The sequence below is a fragment of the Pipra filicauda genome, unplaced genomic scaffold (assembly GCF_003945595.2).
Source record: "Pipra filicauda isolate LSUMZ 115617 unplaced genomic scaffold, ASM394559v2 scaffold777_size94897_pilon, whole genome shotgun sequence".
Lineage (NCBI taxonomy): Eukaryota > Metazoa > Chordata > Aves > Passeriformes > Pipridae > Pipra > Pipra filicauda.
In genome coordinates, this window is record NW_024104950.1 from 61,672 (window position 1) to 72,964 (window position 11,293).

General features: G+C 48.3%; 1 protein-coding gene across 1 annotated transcript; it reads right to left on the reverse strand.

Annotated features, from left to right (window-relative positions):
* Positions 1-2,090: 2,090 nt before the first annotated feature.
* Positions 2,091-9,814, reverse strand: LOC113997005 (zinc finger protein 239-like). Its single transcript, XM_039389825.1, has 4 exons — positions 9,684-9,814; positions 8,412-8,487; positions 7,997-8,223; positions 2,091-7,927 (listed from the first exon to the last, which is right to left on the reverse strand). Exons 1-4 carry the CDS (start codon positions 9,771-9,773, stop codon positions 7,301-7,303), a joined length of 1,020 nt encoding a protein of 339 aa, XP_039245759.1. The 5' UTR covers positions 9,774-9,814; the 3' UTR covers positions 2,091-7,300.
* Positions 9,815-11,293: the final 1,479 nt, after the last annotated feature.

Consider the following 11,293-nt stretch of genomic DNA (forward strand, 5'->3'; position numbering starts at 1 on the left):
TGGACAAACTTGCTTGAAGGTTTCACACAAAATCAGCATTTTTATACAATGTTCAGATGTGATTAAATGCATATTCAAGTGATTACTACAACTATCTATGCATATCAATAACAGGTGGAGTATAGGTGGAGCTCAGGCGGGGCTTGGGGCGGTGCTCCGCTTGGCCCTCAATCCTGAGGGGACTTCCACTCTTCCTCCATGGATCTGGGGACTTCAACTCATCTTCCTCAGCTTGACCTTTCTTCTCTTCCATTGTTCTTGACCCGCTCACTCAAGCTTGGAAAAAGCCCTGGCTCCCGGCCTGTTTCTTCTATTCAAATGTCTACCTGATCCTGCCGCATTTCTAATTTATTACCACTAGGCCTATGACATGTTCCTGTACTATTCTCTTAAGCTTTGGTCCAGTAAGTAGAACAGAATGAGCACAGATGGTTTTAGATGTTGGTAGCTTTTTAGCAGGCCCAAATTTCTTAGTTAACTCTTTTGGGCCTGGCCTCCTTTTTCATTCCCCCCTTTTTATTTATAACTTACGAATTCCTTCGTCAAGTTCCAATGGGTTTTGATAGGTATGCATCACTGTCTAAATTATCTGCATCCTTTTGACCATGGTACTTAATTTGTACCATAGCTAGGCATTTAAAAGGGATAGCAGAATCATGACGGCTCCTAAAACCAATATTGGATGTATTTAATAGTGAAACACTTGTGATGCTGTAGGGGGTACCCTGTAAAGATGTCCTATCAATTATGTTCTTCTACTTGCTCTACCTTTGTGTTTTATTCACCTCTTGCACCATCTTTTCTATATCTGGGTGTTCAAGCATCTTTTGGAAAGACTTATGTCTATTCCTATTAGTAATTTATGTACATCATGATACAACAAATAATCATTTTCAATTAATTGCTCAGTAGTTATTGAAATTGTATAGTTAAAATCACAGCCTATTACTTTAGTAAAACAAAAAACTAGTACAGCTCACTACTTCATGACAAGTATCTATGGTAAAATTAACACAAAAGATTCTAACACATGCACATCCATTTCCTACATAATAAACTTGTGACTGGGTTTTAGCATGGGGAAGCATTTCAAAGGTACACACACTATTCTCAGTATCTAAGCATAAATCTTCATTTTCTACTACAGCATTTTCACAGATATATCCTAATTGTCCTTTAGGAGTACATGCCTCAGTACTGACTGGCTGCCACTTTTTCTTGGTATGATCATAACTTGCCCAAACATTATGGTCTGTGGGTCTGACAATTACGTTTTGGTGTATGGCTCCTAATGTCAGGATAGGAAAGATGGTCTTTTCTTTGGCTGCACTGATAGTGAGTACATAAGCTTCAATTTGTTCATGTTGAGGGTTGTAAGTGAAGTTCACTAACTGCCACCACGCTTGGTAATTTTTTTCAAATTGTGTAGTGGAACTGTTTCTAGCTATTATTTCTCTTACCTCTTGTAGCAGTATTCCTGAAGTTCCTTCTCTTAATATTCCTGCAGCTACAGATTGTACCCACTATTGAGTTTGGAGACATTGTATTGCAAGTGCAAACCTTTTATGGATGGTACCAGCATAGTCAATAATCTTGGTAAAATCCCCTGCAGTGTGGTTAGCTACTAATGTTAGCAACCTAACTGCCAATGATTGTGTTTCTGCCAAAGTAAGCAACGATGATCTTAAAGGGACTTTGAGTTTTCCCAAATCAGAAGTGATGGCACTTAGTTTACTCACTAACACTTCTTGGTCTATGGTGTTTAGGTCACCTAATCCTGTGCCAAACCATGCATTCCAGCCCTCAAGACTTTGCTGAATATAGGGCTGACAGTCTTTTTGTATGTGTGATATGTTTACTTGAATGGTTTTTTTTTAACTGTTTTCAGTAAATATGTGGGCTAATTACGTAAGGTCCAGAAAAAGTTAAATTGTGAACACTCTCACAGGTTAAAGAAGGAGTTGTAGAGCTGGTGGTGGTAAACTGATTTATCTAGAGTGAAGGTGTGCCAACATTGATCAGAATCACATGCATGCCCACTAATTACATTTCCGTAGTCATACGGGTAGGTCAGAAATACTTTCACAGTAATGTCAATTTTGGGTGACCATCTGATCTGTGAGGGTGGTTTATACGCTTTGCATCCAACTCGAGTTCGTTCTCCAATTTTTCCTATTAAAACACTTGCGTGGTGTGGGGTACCAGGATTTTACCAATTATTCAGTACCCTCGTTCCTTGGAGGACTATAACAGATGCATTGTATTGGTTCATTTGGGCTGGCCGAGGCGGAAGATCTGGTTGTAAATAAAATAATAGACCAGAGACCCCATTATAGGCCTGAGACCATGATGAGTTCTGGGCAAGGGCTTGATCTAACACCAATGTACTTATCAGTCCAAAGACCAGCATTGAGAAGGCTTGAGAGTAGATGATTCCTCTCCCGAGGTCCATGCTTCCTCTGGAACACTCTTGACTCGAGAGTAGTGGATCCACGTGGGTTTCTCTTTCACCCAGATCACTGTGAAGGTGGTCATCAACACCTGGAAGGGTCCATCCCACTTCTCTCATAGTGGTTCTCCTGAAAGATTCTTAACATGTACCCGATCACCAGGGTTGAATGGATGTAACTTACAGTCAGGCTGCTTGGGTTGGTGTTCTAACACCACTGTAGCATTTTTCTGCAATTGTTTCCCTACAGCCATAACATGATCGTACACATTCTGATTACTGATTTGATCTACAGCTTCACTGTTCACAGTTTGCATCATGTAGGGTCTGCCCAATAGAATTTCAAATGGACTCAGTTTCTCTTTTGATCTCGGCTTGACCCTTAGCCTGATTAAAGCAATAGGTAAAGTTTGATACCAATGAAAATTTGTTTCTTGACAGATTTTAGCAATTTGTTGTTTAATGAGATGATTCATCTTTTCTACTTGCCCACTTGCTTGTGGTCTGTAGGGCGTATGCAGTTGCCAATTGATTTTTTAGTGCTTTACTTATTGCTTATACAATTCATGCACAAAAGTGTGAACCTCTATCTGAAGACATGCTCTTAGGTATTCCAAACCATGGTATAATCTCATTCAACAAGACTTTAACCACTCCTTTTGATTCATTCTTTTTCTACATGGGAAAGCTTCAGGCCATCCAGAAAATGTGTCAGTCAAAACTAAGAGATAACAGGACTCCCCCCCTTTTCTTGGGAGCTCAGAGAAATTAATTTGCCAAATTTCACCTGGGAAATGCCCTTTACTTATTGCCCTTTGGTGTATTTTTGTTCACATTGTTCACAAAGTTCACATTGGGATGTGACTTGCTCTATTGTGGTAAATAAATTTGGTCCTGCTACTCTAGTCCTTAAATGCTAATAGAGTGAGTCTAAGCCCCAATAGCTTTATCATGTTTTACTTTTACAAATTGCCACACTAATTTTTCTAACAGTATTAACTGACCTGTTTTTAGTTAACCTCACCCATCGTCTAACAGCTTACCTTCATTTTCATGTATCCACTTATAATCTGTTTCTTGATATTCTACCTGTTGATCTGTGTCTAGTTCTTCTAGCACTAAAGCTGCTACTGGTAGTTCTTTACTTCTTGCAGCAGCTAATTCAGCTCCTGCATCAGCTTTTCTGTTTCTTATTTCCAGGACAGTGTTACCTTTCAGGTGTCCTTGGCAGTGCATAATTGCCACCTGAGAGGGGAGTTGTACAGAATCGTAGAGTTTCTTCAGCATATTTCACAACTTTTCCTTGAAGAGTTAAAAGTCCTCTTTCTTTCCAAATTGCTCCATGAACGTGAACTATGCCAAAGGCATATTTGGAGTCAGTCCAGGTGTTAATTTTTTTCCCTTTTGCCAATCCTAAAGCTCAAATGAGAGCTATCACTTCTGCTTTCTGGACTGAGGTTCCTGCGGGAAAAGGATTTGATTTGATTACCTCAGTAGTGGTGGTCGCAGCATACCCAGCCATCTTCACACCTTGTCTTATGAAACTGCTGCCATCGGTAAACCAGTCTTCTGCATCCAGGGGTGGTTCTTCTTTAAGGTCCAGGCAGCTGGAGTGCACTGCTTCAATGGTTTCCAGGCAGTCCTGCATGACAGGTACAGCTGAGATTCTCCCTTCTAGGAATGAAGCTGGGTTAACAATGTTAGTCACCTGAATGGTTATGTCATCTGATTCAGCCAGGATTACCTGATATTTCAGAAACTGGGAGGGTGACAGCCAATGATTTCCTTTCTCTTCCAGTACTGTAGATGCTGTGTGGGACACTAACACAGTCATTTTCTGTCCCATTGTACATTTCCTGGCTTCTTCTATATTTATGATCATTGTTGGTACTGCCCTTAGGCAGGTGGGCCATCCTTTGCTTACTTCATCCAATTGCTTGGAGAAGTAGGCTACTGCTCTTTTGTATGGCCCTTGTTGCTGAGCCAGGACCCCCAGAGCCATTCCTTGTCGTTCATGGGAGAACAACCAAAAGGGCTTCCTTACGTCAGGCAATCCCAACGCCGGAGTCCTTATGAGTTCTCACCTCAGTTGTTTGAAGGCTCCACTTGCTTCAGGGGTCCAGATGAGGTTGCCCTTAGTCATTTTCAGCAGGTCATATAAAGGCTTTGCAATTAGTCCATACTGATATATCTATAAACAACACCAACCTGTCATTCCTGGAAAGGCTCGAAGGTTTCTCACCATCTGTGGTTTCGGTGTCTGGCAGATGGTTTCCTTTCTCGTTGTCCCCAGAGATCATTGTCCTCTCGATACTTCATATCCCAGGTACATGACTTTCTCCTGGACCAGCTGAGCTTTCTGTTGAGAGACTTGATACCCATTTAAGTCCAAAAAGTTTAAGAGGTTTACTGTCCATTGGACACATTCTTCTTGTTTTTCAGTAACAATCAATAGATCATTCACATATTATAAAAGCACACCCTCTCCTGGTGGTGACTGCCATTGTTCCAATTCTTTAGCTAATTGATTCCCAAAATTGTGGGAAAATTTTTGAACCTTTAAGGTAACACTGTCCAAATGAGCTGAGTTTTCCTTCCTGGGGTGGGATTTTCCCACTTGAAGGCAAATATCCTTTGACTTTCCTGTGTTAAGGGAAGGCAGAAAAAGGTATCTTTTAAGTCTAATACTGTGAACCAAATTAGATTTTCTTTTAATATTGTTAATAGGGTATATAGGTTTGCAACAGCTGCATGTATGTTTTAGCTATTTTATTTACTGCTCTTAAATCCTGAGCCAACCTATGTGTTCCATTTGGCTTCTTGACTGGTAAAATTGGGGTGTTGAAATCTGATTCACACTCTACAAAAAGCCCTAATTTCAAGAAGCTATCTATTATTGGCTCAATTCCTTTTCTATTTTCTAGCCTCAGTGCATATTGCTTCCTAATTACTGGGTTTGCTCCTGGCCGTAATTCTATTTGAATGGGAGCTGCCATTTCGATTTTCCTGGTGTTTCAGTAGCCCAAACTCCTGGGTATACCTGATCTAAAATTTGATTGACATTTGAATGATCCTGGCTTGGCTCCACATGGCTCATTGCTAAACTCAGAGTTGCTATTAATTGTTCTTCCTTTACCTTAAATTCAATTTTACCCTGTTTGAATTCTATTACAGTTCCCAGATTTTCCAATTTTGAACTTCAGGGGTTTCAAAAGAAAGCTTTTCTGATTGGGCAGTGGCACCCACGACTTAAACATATTTATCACTTCTAGGTATTAATTTTTGATTCAAAACAGAAGGTGTAGCCCTGGTATCAATTAGAAAATCTAATTCTTCTTTTTCTTCCCCTAGCTTAGTTTTTACCAGCAGGTCCCCTAGGTGCTGGCCCACTGCCCCCCCCCTTCACCCAGTACTCTGTAAGCAACAACAGCCCCTCCTATGCCTGTATTTCCCCCTGTTAATTCAGGGCATTCTTGCTTCCAGTGTCCCTCTTTTCTGCAATATGCACACTGGTTCTGACCCAGCCTTGTCTGTCGGGGAGGCAAACCTTACATCCGTTACACAAGGCTTGTACATATAACCACAGTTGCAAAATGAACAAATCTTAATTCTAGGTCTTATCCAAAGTGGTGTGCTTATAGTTAACTCTTCAGCACTACCTCTCATATAGCAACTCTTAGCATGATAATACCTTGAACTCTGTGCTCCTGGATGTTTCAAGCAAGGTGTATCAGGTACACAAAAACTTTTCTGAAAACAAACAAGACAACCTTGTTTCCCTCAAAATAAACATTATTTGGCCAAATACAAACAAAACCAGACCAGACCAAACCAGAGGGGATGTTCCCCTGGAAGAGCGTCCTCTTCCATATCCCTGCGAGTGCCGGCGTCCCGCCTTCGGCTTATGGGAATCCAGAACCAGAATAACCAGAACCAGAATAGACAAAACCAGAAACCAGATACAAATACCTTTTATCAATAGGCAGTGTTCTTGTCCAGCCCCCACAAGAATCCACCGAAGAAGGGAGACCCTTCAGGTAAAAAGACTCACCCGAGGGCACCCAAGGGGGTCCCGTCCTCCGAGGGATTCCGCAGCCGGGTGGAGAAGGTGTCCTGTCGTGAGCTGCCAAATGAATCTGAAAAACTTGGTCCGAAAGACTGCTCAGAGACTTTTTTTATCTTTAAGCAGCAAGGTATTTGTTTATTCAATGTTGGGAGCAAGCCAGCTCACACTGGACAAACTTGCTCAACTTAAAAGTGCAAAAGCAAGCTATTTTATACACTTTAGATACATGGTTACATCATTTATTATACATATTAATAAGCAGGCTGGTCTCTGGGCAGAGTCTTTCCAGACATGCGCAGTCTTCTACTGTGGGGGTCTTCTCCTCAAGCCTTCCTCCCTCTGGTGGTCGCCATGGACGTCTTCCTCAATTTGACCTCTTCAATTAGGTGACCTGAATTCTTCAAGCTTGCAAAATCCTAGCTCTGGGCCTTCTAGATCTTATTCAAACATCTAGTTTACCTAAATTATTACTGTGTGTGTGCTACTCCTATTCTTTCCATATGAAGGCCTTTGGTCCAGTGAGCAGAACAGAACATATTAACCAGTGCTCCTAAAATGTTCTTCCAGCAACACAGGTATTGGGGTTTCTTAGCAGGCCAAGATATCTCAGTTATCTTTTAGGCCTGGCTCCTGTTTCATGGGAAAGGGGACTGGCCCTTTCTGGTCAAAAGGGATGGACTGACAGTCACTGGACTCCAGGGGTTGCCTCCCCATCAGGGGGTTCATTCAGGCTGGAAGGAGCAGCTGAAGCTCTTCCTGCAGTCAGGGCACACATACAGCTTCCCTTACTGGTGGGTCTGTTGGTGTGAGGTCAAGGCAGAGTTCCTGGGGAAGCTCTTCCCACACTCCCCACACTTGAAGGGCCTCTCACCGGTGTGGGTGCGCCGGTGGGTAACGAGGTGGGAGTTCTGCCTGAAGCCCTTCCCGCAGTCGGTGCAGCGGAAGGGCCTCTCATCCGTGTGCGTCCGCTGGTGCAGGAGGATATGTGAGCTGGTCCTAAACCTCTTCCCACATTCCAAGCACTTGTAGGGCCGTTCCCCTGTGTGGATGCTCTGGTGTCGGATCAGGGTAGACTTGTCCGTGAAGCTCTTCCCACATTCTACACAAGTGTAGGGCCGTTCCCCGCTGTGGATGCGCTGGTGGGTGAGGAGGTTGGTGCTCGTCCTGAAGCTCTTCCCACATTCCCCACACGGGTAGGGCCGTTCTCCAGTGTGGATTTGCTGGTGTCGGATCAGGGTAGACTTGTACCTGAAGCTCTTCCCACATTCCCTACATGTGTAGGGCAGTTCCCCAGTGTGGATGTGCTGGTGTTGGATCAGGTCAAAGCTGTCCCTGAAGCTCTTCCCGCACTCCCCACATGGGTAGGGCTGTTCCCCACTGTGGACGTGCTGGTGTCGGATCAGGTTGAAGCTCTGCCTGAAGCTCTTCCCACATTCCAAGCACCTGAAGGCCTTCTCCCTGCTGGGAGGCTGCTCAGGGACCACCAGGTCAGAGCTCCCCCTCAAGCTCCGGCCGCCTTCCCGGCACAGGCTGGCTCTTTCCTCCTCAGAGCACCCTGGGCTGGCTTTGGAGCCCCTCCTGCGGGGGGATCTCCGGCCCTTTTCCTCCCCGCTGCCTTCCTGCGCCGGGGAGCCCTTCAAAACGGCCTCTCCCACCAGGGGCTCACGGGGGGATTTGTCCTCCGGGCTCTCCGTCCTCACCTCGGGGCCTGGGGCAGGAAGCAAGAAGGACAGGCAGGGGATTTGCCTCCGGCCCACAGGGAAGGACAAGGACATCCCCCCAACTCCGGCCCCGGCAGGACGGCGGCGCCAGCGGGGTTGTCCTGCAGCCGGGGCCATGCTCGGCTGACAGAGCCAGCACAACACCTGCCCAAAGGGACACTGACTTCCTCCTCACCTGCCTGGGGGGACCAAGGCATCTTCCTCTTCCTCGCAGCCTCCTTCATCTGGCCAAGTTTTGGGAAGGACAGATCCTGATGGGGGGGAAAACAAGGGCTGAGCGTGTTGGCTTGGGGGTTCCTCCTGCCCAAGTCCATCTCTAGAACTCACCGGGCATCCTGTGACAATAAAAACCTCCAAAACACCAAGATTCAGCCAATAAAACCCAAACATGCAAGATTCAGGCAACAATCCCCCAGAAAGAGCGAGATGAACCTCCCCCACAAACGGCAAAAAGTTAGGGTTCAGCCAGAAAATACTCCAAACTATGAACATTCAGCCCAAAAAAACTCTCTCAGAAGTTCCCCCTCTCTAGTCTGTCTCCCCTGCAGTTTGGAGGGTCTGCCCTGTCTGGAATGCTGGGGGTCCCACTTAGGGATGCTGGGAGTGTTGGGGGTCCCAAGGGTCCCTTCTCCTCTGACTCTCGCCTTCAGGGTGCCGCGTTCCCAGACAATCCCCTTCTCCAAGTTCTCCACTTTGTTGTTCAAGGGATCCCAGGGGTCCCCACTGTCCAGGCTTCCCCTTCTCCGCACTCCCCGTTTCAGGCTCCCGGGGGTCCCGGGGCTCCTCCCTCTCCGTGCTCCCCCCCCCAGGCTGCCGGGGGTCCCCCAGCTCTGCCATCGCCCCGCTCCGCCCTCCACACTCGGCAGTTCCCGGGTTCCACACCCCCCGGCACTCCTGGGGGGTCCCAAACCCGCTGTGTCCCCCCCGCCAGCACCGGGCTGACAATGGAGCCGGCCGGGCCTGACCCAGCAACACCAACCCCCACCGTGGGGGGGACCCGCATCCCCCGCCCACCGCCGGGGCTCTGCCCCCAACTCAGCCCAGCACCCCCAAAAAACACCTCCTGCCCTGCCCCCAGAGTCCCCAAGGGCACAGCCATGCAAAAGGACCGGCTGGGCCCAAGGCACCCAAACAGTCCCACAGGCGGGGGGACATCAGAGACTGCCCCATGTCAACGAGAGCAGGGAGCAGATCGGGCCCCCTGACATGTGGGTGGGCTCTGGGTTCAGCCTGACCAGGGGCAATTTGGCACCAACAGCACGGCCCTGAACGCTGGCTCGGCACAGGGGGCCCGAGCTCCCCCCTCTCCAGGCTCTCCAGGCTCTCACAGCTCCCCCCTCTCTCCAGCCTCCCTCGCTCTCCAGGGATCAAGGCATGGGGACACGGAGGAACCCCCACGGCAACCCTGCTCCCGGAATCCCCCCTCCCCTTAGTCCCCCTCTCCCACCCTTTTCTCGGGATGTTTCCCAGTGTGGATTTGCTGGTGTTGGATGCGGTGGGAACTCTGCCTGAAGCTCTTTCCACATTCCCCACACATGTAGGGCCGTTCCCCAGTGTGGATGCGCTGATGTCGGATCAGGTTGGAGCTGTCCCTGAAGCTCTTCCCACATTCCCTACATGTGTAGGGACGTTCCCCGGTGTGGATGAGCTGGTGCTTGAGGAGGTTGGTGCTGATCCTGAAGCTCTTCCCACATTCCAAGCACCTGAAGGGTTTCTCCCTGCTGGGAGGCTGCTCAGGGACCACCAGGTCAGAGTTCCCCCTCAAGCTCCGGCCGCCTTCCCGGCACAGGCTGGCTCTTTCCTCCTCAGAGCACCCTGGGCTGGCTTTGGAGCCCCTCCTGCGGGGGGATCTCCGGCCCTTTTCCTCCCCGCTGCCTTCCTGCGCCGGGGAGCCCTTCAAAACGGCCTCTCCCACCAGGCTCTGCCGGGGGGATTTGTCCTCCGGGCTCTCCGTCCTCAGCTCAGGGCCTGGGGCAGGAAGCAAGAAGGACAGGCAGGGGATTTGCCTCCGGCCCACAGGGAAGGCCAAGGACATCCCCCCAACTCCGGCCCCGGCAGGACGGCGGCGCCAGCGGGGTTGTCCTGCAGCCGGGGCCATGCTCGGCTGACAGAGCCAGCACAACACCCGCCCAAAGGGACACTGACTTCCTCCTCACCTGCCTGGGGGGACCAAGGCATCTTCCTCTTCCTCGCAGCCTCCTCCTCCATCCGACCAAGCTTTGGGAAGGACAGATCCTGCTGGGGGGAAAACAAGGGCTGAGCACGTTGACTTGGGGGTTCCTCCTGCTCAAGTCCATCTCTAGAACTCACCAGGCATCCTGTGTCCATAAAAACCTCCAAAACACCAAGATTCAGCCCAGAAAACCCAAACCATCGATACTCAGGCAAACAACCCTTCAGAAATAGCAAGATGAACCCTCCCAAACGGCAAAAAGTTAGGATTCAGCCAAAAAGTACTCCAGAATATGAAGATTCAGCCCAAAGAAAAGTGTTTAATTGGGAGAATGAGGGGAATGAGATCATTTCATGAGCACTTGATTGAGTTGCTGTATATTAATCAAAAGCTGTATTAATGCAGTATCACTTCAAACTCACCAGGGCTGTTGCTCGAGCTTATCTGGCCCCCTGCCAGTCCGGGGCTGTTTCTCCAAACCACCAATCCCAGTGTGCCAAACGCCCTGGTTGGTCAGTGCTGGCTGGGGCAGCGGGCACTCGGTGAGGGGATGAGAAAACTGTACCCGGGGCTGGGTTGAAAGAGGCTTCAGCACCACTTCTGATGGCCCGGGGGCAGCATCTGGCTTCTCCCAAACAGAGAGATGGCACTTGTTCCTCTGCAGGAAGTCAAGGGCAGGAGGGTGACTCCTGCTGCATGGATGGAATGGCAAAGGATCCCTTGGGTCCCCAGGATGGATCAGCACTTGGGGATACAAACTGCCCTGGGGCTCAGGATACAGCTGCCAGCACAGATTTCCCTGTAAAGTCTGAAGGGAGTCGAGCTCTGCAGAGGAGATTGTGCCCCATGGATGGGATTGCAGAGGGGCCCTCAGGTCCCCAGCA